General features: G+C 44.1%; 1 protein-coding gene across 2 annotated transcripts in view; it reads left to right on the forward strand.

Annotated features, from left to right (window-relative positions):
* IPMK (inositol polyphosphate multikinase) overlaps nt 1-16,793 on the forward strand; it is a 59,852-nt gene that overhangs the window by 19,660 nt on the left and 23,399 nt on the right. For both annotated transcript variants that reach the window (XR_015773212.1, XM_005533624.3), the window contains exon 3: nt 14,849-14,945. Coding sequence is in view for 1 of the 2 variants with exons in the window: in XM_005533624.3 (XP_005533681.1) it covers nt 14,849-14,945 (97 nt within the window). In the remaining variant the exon portion in view is untranslated. The remainder of the gene's footprint in view (nt 1-14,848; nt 14,946-16,793) is intronic.

Genomic DNA, 16,793 nt, shown 5'->3' on the forward strand with positions numbered 1-16,793 from the left:
TAAAGATGATTGCAGATAAATGAGGAGAACCTTTGCCTTTGAACAGCTCATACTTAAAATAATAGCCCATAATTTGGCATGGGCCATAAATTCAGCTGTGCAAAGGCTGTGAAAATGGGAGGAACTTCATGATTGCAGATCTTTTTCTGGGCAGCTGCTATTCATGGAAATGAAAAGCCATGAGGGAACTGTTTCTTGTGGAGAAGTCTCCATGGCATGGTGAGAGAAAGCCCCTCTCCCTACAAGAACTGATGAAAGACTATTGTAGAGTTGGTAACTGATTTAAAATCCCAGGTTTTGTCTCTATGTTGTCAGTTGGGAAAGAAAAGAAGTCAGGCAGGGGGAGGAAAAGTGTTCTGAAGGTTTTATTCTGATGCTTCTTGTTCTTTTAGTTCTGTTAATGAAGTTTTCTTTATACCTTTTAAGTTTTGAGCCTGTTTTGCTCTTCTCCTAGTCCATATCTCACAGCAAGAAATGGGTAAGTGCACTGGTGATTGTAGCCAGTCCTAAACCCACCACATTATTTGGTACACCAGCTGGGAAACTCAAATCAGCGAACCTAAACCACTACACCCCCTTCCCCAGGTAATCAATTGGAAAGGACCAGGTATTTGTCGGGTTTTGGGATCTTCGATCAGCACCGGCAGCTTCTCATTGAGCTTAGCTTAGGCCGAATTAGAGAAGTGCTGAAATATGGACAGGCTTGTCTCTGAAAAAGAGCAATTTAGAAAGTTAATAACAAAGAGGGCCTTACAGAGTCTCTCAGTGGAGACATGACCTCTGTCCCTCCCTGCTGCTGATAGAGGATATCCTGGTTTAAGGCAAATTTGGAAGAAAACCTCCGTATGGGGTCCCTCTAGAAAGCAAATTCAAGTGGCCTCTCTCCCAACTGGCTTGGGAAAATATTTCCTTAGAGAAAAGTGGAAAAAACCTGTTTATTTAACAGAAATTGAGTAATATTAAACAATGAAGCCTCTTGCTGTTCAAAGAGATGGTCAATCCAGAAAAGGCCTTGTCGTGGGGTGTTGCTCGGCTCACTCAGGTTCTTATCAGCCCCTCCGGCACTGGAAAGTGCTGAGGCCCAGGCCTTGATGCACCACAGGCGTGACTTCCCGGTGTTTTTCTGGGTCTTCAGTCCAGAGCAGGTTTGAACAGATCCAAGGGAAAAACAGTCCAGGGATCTTCCCTGCCTCAGCAAGCTAAAAAACTAACAGCCAAGGAGAGCTCTGTCCCGCTTTCTGTCCTGGACAACAGTCCAGGAGGAGAATGCAGGGGAGTGAGTATCTTTCTCAGCACAAACTGTGCACTTCTTCTTCCCTCCTTCACTCTCAGAGACAGTCTTAAAGGTGCAGAACTTAATACGTAACATAAACAAGGCAACTGGGGATACAAGCATCATAAAGTCATCCCATGACAGAGGACCCGCTTGATAATACCATGGGTTCTTTCTACAATTGATTGTCCCGTGGGATCAAAGGGTATACCTGTGGTGTGCTTCACCCCCCACTGGTTGAAGAAGTCTTTTTGTTTGTGGGAGGTGTTAGCAGGGCCATTGTCTGTTTTTATTTGTTTGGGGACTCCCAGGGTGGCAAACGCAAGGAGCTGGATGTGATTGGCATTTTCCTCTGTGTGGGCTGAATCAAACACTGCACCCGAGAATCTGAATATATTTCAGCCTCCCAAAAGATGGGAAGTGCGTCACATCAGTCTGCCAAAATTGGCAGCTCTTTAGTGCCCAGGGGTTGACCCCGGAATCTAGAGACGGTATCTGATAATTATGACAGTTGGGGCAAGTTGTGACAATTGACTGTGCTTGCTCTTTGGACAATTGGAACATTCTTATTAGTGTTGGTACATTGTAGTGGTAAAATTCATGGGTAAAATTGTGGTAGGTTGGTAGTCTCAGAAAACATGGCTAGGGTGTCTGCACTCCTGTTCCCCCTCTGTGATGGCACCTGGGAGGTCAGTGTGTGACCTGACATGCATAATATGAAATGATTGCTTTCTGTAGGAGTTAAGGTAGATTAGTTTAGAAAGCAAGTGGTATAAATTTGGATTGGAGACCTCTTTTAGAAAAGACTGTTCCACTCTCTTAGCTACTGTGGCAACATAGGCCATATCTGTCACCAAACTGAAAGATTCGTGGAATTTATCAAAATCCCTCATGATGGCTGCTAACTCAGCCATTTGTGGGCATCATTCCACCACACAGACGTCAGACTCCCACTTCTGTCTCCTAGGATCCCTCCAAGTCATTATTGAATTGTGGGATGCCCCCAAGTGCCACGGTGGCCGGGATGGCAGGAGTGCTGCGACCTTCCTGAAGAAGCGTCCTGAGAAGGATGGCTCTCAGAGGCACAGGCATGTCCCTCTCCTGGCCTGGCGAGTGGTGTCTGGCTCGGCAGCAGCTTCTCCCAGGCAGCGCAGGAAAGAAAGGACTGGAGCTCTGGCTAGCGATTCCACAGGGAAATCAGCCTTTATTAGAGCAGGACCCTCTGTGAAGGGTGTGAGCAAAGAAGCTCTCTGAACTGGGGAAAAACTAGTAGATATAGAGAAGGTGAGGGGTGGGGAGAAACCAATAACCAATGGGATGCAAGCACAGGGGCAGAGAGTAAGGGGAAGAACCAATGGTGAACGAGGGATTAACATAGGGTTGCAAAGGTCTCTGGGGGACAAATTTTGCTCTCCATAACAACAGGGTCTGTGGATTATGGATGAATTCTCCAATGGAGTGCAGCAAGCTCCCTGTTGGCTGGTTCTTTGGCCTCCACACCCAAGCTGTCAGTAAAAATTGAGAGGTTGAGAGGTTTCCTACTTTGCATTAATTTGGGGACCAGATTGAAAGCTGAATTAAACAATTTATGGCTTGGCAAATAGATCAAATTTTGGCCTGGGTAGCTATTGAGAGTGAGCTGGAGGCTCTCAGTGGTCTGAAGCAAATGCTCCAGATCCGCAGTAGTCAATGGTAGGAGGATGTGTGTGAACTCACACCCCACAAGAGTGGAGGCGAGCCCTAGCCCTTTTAATTAAGTTGGCTATCCTTTCTTGAGGGGTAGTGATTGTCTTTGTAGGTTGATTGTGGGAAAACATCCATTCTAAAATGATAAGGGGATCTTTCATCTGGGTGTCCCACTGGAAAATAAGACTATGAAACCATGAGGTTTTACCTAGGACTGCCATCTGGAAGGGCAGGCTCAGCTCAAAGTGATGTGCTTGCTGCAAGGACAGGGCCTCCTGAGCCTTGGCGAAGGACACTTGGGCTTTGGGCATGATGGCATGCGGCAAATCCAGGTCCTCGCTGCCACAAAGAAGGTTGAACAACGGTGCAAGGACCTCTGTCATTATCCTCAGTGTGGGGACACACCCAGTTGATGGACCCACAGAGTTGGTGGAAATCCTGCAGGGTCTTCAGGTCATCCTGGATGGAAAGCTGCTGAGGTTCAACGGTCTGCTTACGGATCCAAAGTGCGACGTAGGTCCAGGGGCAGGTGTACTGGATCTTGTCCTTGCGAATCTCAAAGCCTGCCTCTTCAGTGGTTTGGATGGTCTTCCTTAGTGTAATGTCTAATGTAAGCCTTTTGGGGCACACAAACACACAGACAAGGATGTCGTCCATACAATGGTATATAAGTGCCTCAGGGAACAATGTCCTCACCGGGGATAGGATGTGGGCAACGTACCACTGTCATATTGTGGAAAAGTTTTTAATACCTTGTGGAAGGACCAGCCAGTGGTACCTTTTAAGAGGGGCCTGTCTGTTTGGGGAAGGGACCGAGAAGGCGAACCTGGGGGCATCTCAGGGATGGAGTGGAATGTTGAAGATGAAGATGCAGTCCTTGACGTCAATTACTGCTGTCTTCCAGTCCTGGGGCAGCATTGTGGGTGAGAGCAAGCCACCCAGGTTGCAGAGACCTCATGTCCTCAAATGGCCTCTTTGATCTTGCATAGGTCATGGAGGAGCCTCCACCTATCCTTGCTGGGTTTTTTCAGGACAAAGATAGGGGAGTTCTAAAGGCTCTTGGTCTCAGTGATGTGACTCTTGGCAAGTTGTTCCTCCATGAGGGCTTCCAAAGAGTGCAATTTTTTATCAGGGCCACTGATCAGCCCACACTAGATGGTCTTGTTTCCAGGTGAGGTGAGGAGTGGCAGGGTTTGTGCGCTTTACAGTGGCCCAAACTAAAAATCCCTACAGGGAATATGCATGGAAGTCCCCCATTAGGACAACAGGTCTCTGCCCCACAAGGTGATGGGGGCCCTCACCACAAATGGCTGTATGGTTGCCATTTTGCCCTCGGGACCTTCAACAGCAACACTGTGTACACTACATATAGAAACTGCAACATCCCTAGTCACCAAGATCATACCAGCCACAAGTCGCAACTGCCAGGTGGATAGCCATTCAGACTGGGCAATGATGGTGACATTTGCCCCAGTGTCTATCATCCCTAGACGGGAGATCTTTTCCCCATGACAGAACAGGCCACACTCTGACATGGGTTTATTGTCGCCCACAATCTGTGTCCACATCATGGTGGGATTGAGAGGGACTCATTCCAGGTATTAATGAGGCAGTAAAAACACTTGGGTGATAGGTTAACCCTGAGGAAGTTGGTATGGTGGGTTCATACAGGAGACAGAGACAAAAATCTCATCCACTGGAGTCACAGTCAAAATTTCTTGTAAAATGTTTATTTGTTCTGGCCAATTGATGGAGTCCCCAATAATTGAAGTGTCTTGAGGGCCATCTCGTGGCACAAGTTTCCCTCTTGGGATTTTGCAAATAGCTTCATTGGGAAAGTCAATGGGCAACACACTTACCAGTTGGCACAGGGCTGCCACCTGAATCTTTTCACAGGTAGAGGAACCTCCACAACTGATGTTGGGTTCTCCTGGTATTCCAGAATGGTGGGCAGAGCAGGGCAAGACAGCTTTCTATTTGTTGTCGTAGCGCAGGGCTGTCTCGTGCTCTGCTGGAAGTTTCCCAAGCACTGCTGGTAAAGCGATTGTCACTTGGGCCACTGATAGTTTTTACGATCGTCATGTGGGACCATCCATTCTGGGCAGTCTTTTAGAAAATGTCCTAATTCACCACAGCAGAAGCATGGGCCTTTGTTTTTTGGGAAACCGCAGTGAAGGTTCCTGCCACTCCGTCAGCAATGCCTTTGGCAACTGCCTGTGCCACAGTATTTTCGGTGGAGAAATGCTTGGTGCAAGCCTCCACCATTTGTTCGATGGTAGATTCCTTGTCAAGGGGTAAAGCCCTTAGGATTGTTTTGCATTGCATGTTAGCATTTGTGAGACCAACTTTATTCAGAATCTCTTTTAGACTCTCAGGGCTTTCTAATTGGTTTTCCAGGGCCATTTTTAATCCATCTACAAATTTCATAAATGTTTGATCAACCCCTTGCTTGATATTAATAAAGTGCTGTGTTGGTACAGTATCATCAGGGGTAAGGAGCAAAGATATTTTGGCTGCGGTGGCTATGTGCTGCAGTGTGGCTTCTGGTATAACATTCACCTGATCAGTTGGTTTTTGAAAGTCACCTTCTGCTAACTGCTCAACAGACAGACTGGGTCTATTGGCATCTTTTGAATAGTGTCCAATACAGATTTTAGATGTTTTTTCCACTGCCTTTCCCACAGCATATTTTCAGCTGGCGAAAGGAGACAGTTCATAATATTTTTGATGTCGTGATGGACCAATGTGTGTGAGGAGAAGGTGGTTTTGATCAAGTTTTTGAAAAAGTGGGATCTCCGGCCATGTTCCTTTGCTGCCTTAACTAGTTCTTTAATTTCTCCATAGGGGATGGGCTCCCAGGAATTGTTTGCTGTTGGCCTTCTTCCCCGTTTGTAAACAACTGGGAGGGCAGAGGCCTTATTTGCCAGTTCCAAGTCCCCCTCCTGGGTGGCCTCCCCTTGAGTCTTGGCCCAGTGGTCCTCAGACTGTTTGAGTCTGAGGACTCACTGCTCTCATCCTCCAAAGAGGATGGAGGGTGCTTCAGTGGAGCCTTTTTGAATGGAACTAATCTGGCTGATGGTGTGAGGCATTGGAAACCAAGATGGCTTCCTTCCAGTTGCCACCATTGCCACTTCCAGTTCTGGTATTATGAGAGCCGGAAGGGGGTTGGTCAGCAGGGGAGAAGCCAACAGCAGAAGGGGTGGAGTTTACAGAAGAGGTGGAGTCCGTGAGGGAAAAGGAGTTACCAGCGATAAGGGGAGGTCTTGATGCGGTCACACCTGCTGAGGACATGGGGGGAAGGGAGGAGCCAGACGCAATGGGAAGCATGGAGAAAGGCGGTGAAGAGGTGGGGAGGTGGCCATTTGGAGGGTTGGAGGCGGGAAAACTTGGACATGGGGGTGACAAAATGGCGCATCTGGCCATGTTGCCAGTGCTATTTTGTGGGGCAGTAACAACAGTTGGGACTGGGTAGAGTGGCATAGGACGGAGGGCGAGGGGAAGGTCAGTGTTGTCCTGGCAGGAGGAGAGAGGGGATCAGGAGGCATCAAGGGATTGGCATCCACCCTGTGCAACATTGCAACAACTGCCTGCTGATCACTCCTCACATGGTGAAGAGGTTTTAGGAACACAGGGAGAGGGTAAAAGGGAAGGGGTTTTTAACTGGTGACCCAAAACCTTTCCTGAACTTTCCCCAAGTTTTTCAGTTGACTTAACCATAGTATGAAACAAAGGAAAAAACTTTGCCACTGATAAATCACCACCCTCTTGAACATTATATAACTTTGTCCCAACACTGTCCCAAAACTTCCCTGAGAGAACAGAATCTCATGCAACATTAGAAAAATATTTAAAAACTCAATGAACAAATCTCTTTAGTTGCCCCTTAGAAAACTTAAATTCTCCCGCAGCAAGGGTTCTCACAACTTGGTAGTAAAAGTCCCTCTGAGGAGGGCTGAGCTTAGGAGATGGCTCAGTTTGTTGCTCATCCTCAGTTCTTCACTCCTGCACCCAACAGCAAAAGGAAAAGAAAAGACCCCAATATAACAATTCAAATCTTTTTTTCAGGCAGCATGAAGCTTGCTGGGTCAACAGAAAGGCGTTAGATGGGTGTTCAGCTTGTCAACTGGTCCTTGGGGGGATCTCTTCTCCAGTCTTCCCCAGATGGCCTCAGCGAGTGTCCTGGTCGCCCCTCAGACAGCCTTCCTTAGAATGGGGAGGGTTCTTCATGGGGAGCTGGCTAAACCGAAAGCAGCTTGTGTCTTGCAGCTGAACGCTGCAGGAGACGCTTCTCAGGGAACCTCCTGACAGAGGTCCGTGTTCAGGTGCCAGCTGTCACAGCCTGGATGGTGATCCGGATGTTGCTACTTTCCTAGAGAAGTGTCCTTGGAAGGACACTCTTGGGTGCAAAGGCACTCCTTGCCCTGCTGAGAGTGATCTCAGCTCTGAGCCCTGAAAAGGGCTGTTGAGTGATTTCGGCTCTTTGGGTTACATCTGGGTGATACAGAAGGAGGGACGGGAGCCTTGTGTGGTGTTTCACAGGAAGCTTTTATTCTTGGCCCAGGGACAAGGGGAGCTCTGGCGACTGTGAAGGGGTTACGGTCCAAAGACTCTGGATAGTCAGAGGGATTTATATAGGAGCATCAGGACTAGTCAACTTAGGGTTCAGGGGTGGAGCAAAGGGGAGGGACCAGTGGGGTACATAGAATTTGTATAGGGTACATAAAATTCGCATGGGCTTCCAAGCATGCTTTGCAGGTGGGGGGAGGGCAACTCCTTTTGTTGTTCCAACAAAGAAAGAACTCATCTAGGAGCTTTCACTCCAAGGCAGAGTTGTGGATCCTTTGTTAGTCAGCCCATTGGCCTTCACATCTTTTCTCTTTTGTTGTATTGTTCTAATTGTTTTACCATTCCCCTTTCAGTAATTTCAGTGATAATTGAAGCTTGAATAGTTGGAGGTGCTTAAAAAAATTATTTTTGGAGCAGAAAGATTGTATTGAAGCATACTGGCCGCTGACTTTGCCTACCTTGCTTTTGGGTCTGTGAGCTTGGATGTGGTGGTAGTTTCTGACCAGGTCCATGTCTTCCCTCAAAGTCCCAAGCAATATTCATGTTGCAGCACATAGTGCATTGCTGTAACAGAGCTGCTTTTTGGCACAGTAGTTGTGAAGATAGATTAGAAAACTGGTTGTACAGTACTTCTGCAAGGGATTAGTACTTGGCTTTCTCCCTTGAAATTTGCTGGATCTCCTTGCCTGCTGGTAGCTTGAGTTTTGCAGTGGGTAACTTCAGGTCAGCATCTCTCCAGCTTTGTTGGGTGTGTGGTCAAAAAAGAAAGGGAAAATAGGAAGTATTTCGTGTGTTAAAATTGAAAGTTTCTTACCAGATGATCAACAGTAGTATGTCTTAAGTATTTTTTTAGTCTATGTTCCCTTTATTTTGGCCTCCAGTGGAGAGTACCTAATGTGAATTCTGCTCCAGTTTGTTGCACCTGCATATTGACTTATGAACTGAAATCTGGTTAAATTATGGAGTACTGATCTGCAGTTTGCTGTGTACTTTTTGACCATTCACCTTAGAATCTCATAGCCTATTTAAGAGGCTGCTTAAGAGGTATTTGTGATGGTAACAACCCCTACATTTTCCTGAGTATCTTTAAGAATATTATTTGACTTCAGAGTGCTCTCAAGTTCATTGAAGACTCCAGGTCCTCTGTAGTTGAAGCTGAACATAATACCTGACTGTTCTAGTGAACACAGGAGAGGCTGAAGGGCAAAAGACAGTCCAGTTCTAATGAAAGAGATTGGTGTTGAAACATGATCTATAATTTTGCAGTTTTGACAAATAAGGTTCTTATATGTCTATCACCCTGCTCCATGCTCAGTGGAGTGACTTGCAGAAATTTTAGGGAAGTGTGGGTAGAATAAGCAATTTAAACTTGATGCATTGTTAATCTTTGGTTGCCCAGGAATCTTGTGGGATGAAAGATTAGATGGGAGTTTGCTGTCTTGTGAACCCTTTTTCACTTGTGATGGGATATGGCCAAGTGCCTGTTTATGTCTTTCAAAATCCTTTACTACATTGCCTCTGTAAGTAAGTGGTTATTGGAAAGAAAGAGGGACTGGAGGGATCTGTCTTTTCCAAACTTTGCTGCAGATGGTGCCTGTGGTTCTTGCAGTTAGGCTGTGGTATTTGTTTACTGTTATTGCTGGTGGCTGTGCCTGATCGAAACCTTTTGGGTGGCTCTCTTGGCTGCTGAAGTTTTGAAGCTTTACCACACCCTCAAAATGTGTTAGAGTTTGCTTTGTCTCTTTTAAAAATGTTTCCTTGCCTGGGGCTTCAAATCTTGTTAGGGTCCAGCCTAAGCTGGACTATGTAAAACATGAAAGTGGATGAAACAAGACCTTCTATTTTTTTGGCATTTTTAGACTTCGACTTGTTGATACACATGACCAAATAAGTGCCTGTTTGTGAAATTTTTGAGGCTTATTTTCACAGCCTTCATTTTTGGTAGGCAAGATGGCCAACCCCTTACTATAAATGTGGGGGTATTTTTTCCTGACACCTGAAAGACTTTTGACTTTGTCAAAAGTGTGTGCCATCTTTACTTGAAAATACATTTATGTGATCAGACTGTGGGAAGAGGTCTTCATTTGTTTTAAACACTCTTTCTTTCTGTACATATTTTCAGTGAAAATTATTGCAATCTCATTAATATGGCTGCATATTAGATAGTGAACAATTTGGTATAATAGCATTTAGTGTAACAACATTCACAGATATTTAACTTCTCATATTGTGGTATGAGATTTTGAGTAGAATCAGGGCTGGCTCCATGCCAGTCATTTTGGTGGAAACAAGTTCTGTGGACACACAATTCAAACCACTTCAGAAAAAAAACAGGGCTGTCTGAGTTGTGGAACCAAGCAGATATGAATTGCTAAAATCACAGCTGCTGTTTCAACCTCAATATTTTGACCCTTGCACTTTCCTGTTGTAACTGGCTGATGTAAGAGTCTGGAGGGAAATGCAGTGTGTGCTCAGGTAATTAAAGTCTGTGATATAATACATACTCAATGGAAGAGGGAATTAAGGTTGCCCTACCATCTGTAAATCTTGCATTTGCTAATTTAAGTTCATGACTTAACTGCATTAACTGCTCAAAATAGTCACAGATCCCACAATGGACAGTGAATGTCTCTGATTTTGGCAGCTGGCTGTGTATCCTTATTATGTGCAGGCTGTAGCACTGCTGCCTTTAGGGACAGTTTATGGTATCTGGCAACAAGAAAGGTGATGCTTCAGACTGATAATGTTTACTCTGACGTTTAAAGTTTCCTATTCAAATAGTTTTAAAGTACATGTTCTTTTAAACTAATTCTTGAATGTACTTTAGAAGGTTCTCTATAGATTACTTTTCTGTCAAAGTGGTATTTTTTTATCAGGACATTTGAAGACAAGTCTGTACTGCCAGAACTAGTTTCCGATTGAAATTTAAACACCTGTTTTACCTTCCCCCTATCATTTAGGTCATTAGCTAGTCTTTAGGAAAAAACTCTCATGTTGTGTTTTAAATAAGGAAAAGAACATTCCCATTGTCTTAAGCATCCCCTGTTTGCCTTAAAATCAGATGAATCTGTTACAAGAAACCCGAGAGTGCACTTTGGATTAAAAACTTAAGGATGCTAAATTTGCCTTGGAATTAAAAAGTCTGCATGACTAGAAATTACGACTTCGTGGTGTCTATTAGACTATCTGAGCTGCCATAGTGTTGCAGTCTGCAACCTCAGGATCTCGTCCAGGAAGCTCTGCAGGGTTCTGGGGACCAGCATGGAACACCAATGAGACGGGCTCCCAGTTCATGAAACTATTTATTCAGCATGGGAACAAACTCGGATCCAGAACAGAGAGCCCCGAACAGAGGCAGAGCCGGGGTTTTCGAGGGACAGAAGTCTTGAGGGTCTCCACCTTTGAGGGTGGAGTTCAGGGTCAGGGACCACTAGAAACACAGCAAGGGAGAAACCCCCCCAGGGACTCAAACCCAGTCAGAACTCCTGGGCTGTCCTTCACAAGGGGTTTGGGGTGGGACAGTTACTTTTTGTCTTCCCCGAGGCACCTCGCCACACCATACCTGGGCTGTCCTTCACAAGGGGTTTGGGGTGGGACAGTGTTACTTTTTGTCTTCCCCGAGGCACCTCGCCACACCATAGAACATACCTGGGGCATATTCTTCCTATGAGTTAGTGGCTGTAATTTGTAATGGTCATGTTGTGAGCCCTCCAAATGTCAGCATCCTATTTACTTGCTTTTCTGGAAATGTTTTAGGTCTCCAGTTTGTGCTATTTGAAGAATGTAGCCTGTGATATGTAGAAGGGATAACTCTCCAGGCTGAGCTGACATAGAATTGTCTTGCATTTCTTGATTTATTGGATAAAGATGTTATGTATGCTAATGCAGAAATTGCTTGTATTTGTCAGTGTTTGCTGGAGAGATGGACCTCCACTATTACATTAAAAAAAAAACCAAAACACTGTTTCTTGAGGTAAAATTAGAATATTGCTGATATAAGTAAAAAATCTAATGGTTTGTTTACTGAGGTTTTCCTGAGGTAAGTGATAACCTGCATTTTTCATGAATCTTCCAGCAGTATTAGTAGCAATACCTTTTGGGTCATGAGGTGCATGGTATAGTCCCTGTGTAGTTTTGGGGATGGTTTTGTCATGTTTACATTCATATTTGGTATTCTGTGGCTTGCTACCAGGTTGTATGAAATGAGAAGAAATGCCCGTGATGTGTACTGCTTATGAGGCACCATTCTAATGAGCAGAAGTGGTTCTGTCCTGGGCAGGAATGAGCATCATTTCTGAAATGTCTGGTTTTGTTGCTTTGCCCACACCAAGTGACTTCTCTGATCTTTATTAATTGAGTGCTTATTCTTGTTTGACATGCAGATACATTACAGGCTAAGACTGAGATCTATATTAAGGTCAAATAAGTGCCTTGTATATGTTATGTCAGACTTACGAGGGGAGTTTCTTACTGGTTCTTGGAGCAAGATAACTTGAGAGAGACAGAAATAATGCAGTTATTTCTATTACATCAAAGTAGTGATACTGAAAAATGCATTATTGGGAGTTCTGTCTCCATTTAAAATGTTTTATATCAGGGTACTGAGGAATAGACTACTTGGAAGATACTACTTCTGGAGCTGTATTTTCCCATTTGGTCTCAACTTTGGGACATCACACCCCATTATAAATTATCTGAGTATCTTTGTTGTATCCTGCTGTATGAAATACACAGGAGCATACTTATTATTGCTAAGTTGCAAAGTTTAATTGCCTAATGTTGGTGATAAAAAGTAAGTCAAGGGTACTGTCTCAAAAAACTGAAGTGGTCTCCTGACATTTCACTTGCTCAGAATCTTTTGCTAATAAATTAAGTAAACAAATTACTATGTTTGCCTATTTTTTTGGTTGCATTCAATGTTTCTCCTTGTTGTCTGTTGTACTTTTGGTTTCTCTTCTTGACCTAAATATATGCACTTGCTCCCATGTAAAGGTATGATGATTTCTGCCTCTCAGATCCTCTCAAACTTATCTAGGAAAAGAGCATTAGTACTGGGAACAGTGAAGTGCCCTGCCTTGGATGTAAGGTGCTATGATCATAAACTACCACAGTAAACAAAAATTGGCTTTGTACTACTTGTGTACAGCATGAAGTACTAGCACCAGTGCTTGGAGTACTGGCCCAGAAACTGCTGTCTGTACAGTGGGGAATGCTGAACTGTTATCAAAGAGAGCAGTGTTCAGTTCTGTGCTTCAGCATCTGTCTGGTGCTAGTCTTCCTCTCTTTTCTACCTTTAGCTTCTTCTTTTCTTCCTTAAATGAGTAAAATCAAGCTACCTTGCAGTCTTCTGGAGAAGACACTGACCTCTGCTGGCAGCCCTTGAGGCTTAGTGAAGAAATGTTGCATAAATACTCTGATCACAGGGCCAAGCAGTATTTTTCATCTTAGAGCACAATGTACCAGCATACCAGCTTGTGCTAACATGGAGGGAAACTGGACTTAGACATACAATTATGTGTCATCCTCAGTGGTCATGCCAGCTTGTTAAACCATGACATGAAGAGAGATCAGTGCCCTGTGTTGTGACACTGAAAGATACACACCCAGCAATTTCTCTATACTTAAGGTAGAAACAGTAGTGGCAGAGGGTGTGCTGTTGGCATACCCTAGAGTTTTGCAATGCACCCTTCACATATTTGTGTGGTTTGAGCTTTCAAGATTTGGCCCCTTTCCATAGGATCTTTTAAATGGGGCCTATACCTTGAGTTGGTTAAAGGAATGGGTCAAATTCCATACAGTCAGCAAGAATTTATCATGGTCTTGATCACTGCCCACTAACAGTGAGGGTGGCAAAACTGTGGCTGGTGCAAGCCCAGGAGAGCTCTGCATTAGCTGTGGAGAAGTCCCTCTGTTAGAAGCACACTGGTGATTTGAGTTTATCTAGTTTGAGGTTTTTGCATTGAAGCCTAAATTTAGGACAAACTCACATTAACTAATTTCAGCACTGCTGCTGCGTGAGGTGCTGTCTCAAGTTACTGGCACTGGTGAGGATAGCCAAGGCTTGCCTTGATGCTCTAAAACAGCATCTGGACTTCAGGTCCATTTTTTTCCTCCCTAGCTGTATTAACACTATTGGCAGGTGTTTTGCGATACCTCTCCTTCGTCACTGCTATTGCCAGGTATGCCCCACTGCAGTTAAATGTGGCCTGACACAATAAGCGGAGCCAAGTCTGCAGAGCTGTTAACACGTGACTTTTTTTACCTTGCTGCCAGCTTTGCAGTGGGCTCTGGCTGCACTGCAGTGGCAGCAAAACCCTGAGCATGCCCCAGTCACTGTACAGCATCCATGGGTATTGCTGTGTGGCCATGGTAGGGCTGAGGGGAAGGACACCTCTCTGATGGGACTGGGACATCTCTATGGGGAGTGGGATGAGATGGCTCCTAAATGCAGTAACAGTCATTGTAACCTGTACTGGTGTGGATATAGATCTTTCAGTCTACAAAGTGTGTGGAAGTGTGGTATAGGCAATTCCCTATGTCTGGAACTACATCACTGGGTAGGATGGGGGAAATCTGGGCAAGGGAATGGTTTTGAAACCCTCTTCAATGCTGCAAATTGGTAACAGTCATGCAATTCCATAACAGATAGTATCCAAAGTTTTCTTTTAACTGCAAAGAGTTGTTCCTTCAAGAATATAAGCCATTTGCTGTTTCCAGATTTTTACTCTATTTCCTACAGAAGTTAAACAAAAATGTTGAAAGTGTTGAAGCAAATGAAATGTATTTGAATTGTGCACAGTCTGGGTGATGTAGCTACAGCATGAATTGTCTTGGAGAAGATGGGAAAATGCTATCTACTCTAAGCTTCTGTATTTCACCTGATCTAAATTAAAAAGATTTGGAATATAATATGATGCAGTAATCCTATACAATCTTGAATGCAAATGTGAGAACACCTTTTTCAATAGCTAGGCTTTGGAGTTAACAATTACAGTTTAGATTTTTATTCCAGTAAAGCCATAAATTGTCTTTAGGGTTGATGCATCGTTGCCACTTGAAAATTTGAGAGAAAGGGTGCCATTCATTCATGTTGAACTGTAATAATTGTTATCTTCACCTTGCATGTTTTTTAAATGTAAGGTAAATATCTTAGACTTATGAAAACAAAGACTGTAAGAAAGTATAATTGTGGGACAATTGGAAGTTGTCAGAGTTTAGCCCCAGGCAGCTACCAAGTACCATGCAGCTGCTTGTTTACTTCCCCACCAGCAAAAATGAATGTTTGAAATGGTGATCTCTCCAACCCTCCCTATTTTATTTCAGGTGTATGACTCCGACTGTTGTGACAGCATTCTTCTGGAACTGCGGGAATATCTGCCAAAATACTTTGGTGTCTGGTCACCACCTACTGCACCAAATGGTACTGTTCTAATTTTATCTCTTAATCCAAACCTCCTGGAAAAATTTTCTGGAGACTAATTTTTGGCAGTTGTGAGCTTTGTAGGTTTTTTTTTAAATTGTTTTGGAACCCACTGATGTTCCCTCTAACAATTGGTTCCAGTTTGCAGTCCTGTGGCTGGATTAGGTCTTTGGAGTCTTCCTTCCAGGGAAGATGGGATGTGGCTGTTCGTACAACAAAGGTCTCCTGAGTAGCTGGTCCTGATGCACATTGCCCCAGAACTCCTGCTCTGGATGGGGCCATGTTGGAGGAGTGGGCTGCTTGCATGGTTATGTCCAACCAGGCGATCGAAGCAACATTTTATGGGTATGGAAGAAAGGAAGGATGGATACTCTGGTATTGAGAAACCGGTCAGACTATTCACTGAGTCTTCACAGAAGTATAGCGAATGTTTATTTCTATCTTTAGCACACTTTTATAGGTTCCGACAGGGTCCGCAGGCTTAACAAGCTACTCTTGGCTAATACGTATTGTTTACCTTCTTTTTCCTGTATACAAGGCTATAGTTTTTTTCATTCTCTCTGCTTCAGGAGAGTTTCAAGGACATTACCTTTAATATTGTTACTTATACCAAAGGCTGGTTTGTGCAGACAGGCTTTTACTAAAATATCATGCCCGCCTTCTGTTAAAATAATCACTACAATTCCCCCTTTGTCTTTTTGCCCAAGCCAGACTTTGGACGCAACTCGTTCTACACTTCTACGAAGACAAGGTACCATACAGCCTAAAACCACCATCCCAATTAACACCATAAGTAAAATCCGTCCCCCTTCTAGCACAAGAGACCTCAACCATCCAGTGATGCCCCAGCTGGCGAACCAACTTCCAGAGGGGTCACTATCTTCTTTCAGGGCATGAAACCCATCCTGTAGCTGTTGTAGTTGCTTATGGATGGAAACTAAATGACCAGTAAGATTCATACAGCACATGACTTCAAACTCTTCACAACCTTGTCCTTGTGCTAAGAGCAAGAAGTCAATTGCAGCTCAATTTTGCAACACTGTACACTGCTCATATCAGCTGAAAGTTCACGTAACATTGTTGATGTTAAGTTCAATTCTTTCCTAGTCCAACAAGTGAGCCTTTTTAAAGTTGACAAGCCTTTAGCAGCAGCTGCTCCTGGAGTAAAAAGGAAGCTGCCCATATTATACCACGACTCCAAAAGTCTGGGTCTCTAACATCATCACATTGTAATTCATTCAGGCTTCGCTTTGGTGGTTTGACGTTTTTTATTGTATCAGCTACATTCAGCAATTGGTGTAAGCTTGGATGGAACAAAGTAAGTTTCCCAAGATAACAGGGTCCTCCATGTGGGCTAGCAGGAATTCCATTCCATGCTCTATCTCCACAGATTAGGAACATTGAACTAGGTAATCGCTTTGGCAATCGTCCTGTGAGATTGCACCATGAATAAAAAGCTTTACTTTTAGTGTTAGTAATGACATCAACTATAGGGTTAACTGTAGCCCAGTGCTGCATTACTTTGTTGGAGTGGCTTTCTCTTGGGGGCTCAAACATTATCCATCTACCTGAGGTATTGGTGGAACCTAACAAATCCAATTCTTCTGGGGGCCCTATGGTAACATTAAGAACTTTGATAATTTTTGCTTGCCAGCAGGCTTCAAGTTGTCTTGATGTGAAGCCAACAGTGCGATTGCACTCTTGCAACATTGCCGATTGATTCAGTTGAGTCTCATTACTAACTAAACCTTTAAATGCTTGAGGATCCCATTCAGGGACTCCCATGATACAGGTGCGAGAAGGATCTTCAGGTGTGGCTAGGCTTAGACACATTGGTTTTTGGCCTGT

The sequence above is a fragment of the Pseudopodoces humilis genome, chromosome 9 (assembly GCF_049639895.1).
Source record: "Pseudopodoces humilis isolate 2021_Gansu_Grassland_sample_001 chromosome 9, ASM4963989v1, whole genome shotgun sequence".
Taxonomy (NCBI): domain Eukaryota; kingdom Metazoa; phylum Chordata; class Aves; order Passeriformes; family Paridae; genus Pseudopodoces; species Pseudopodoces humilis.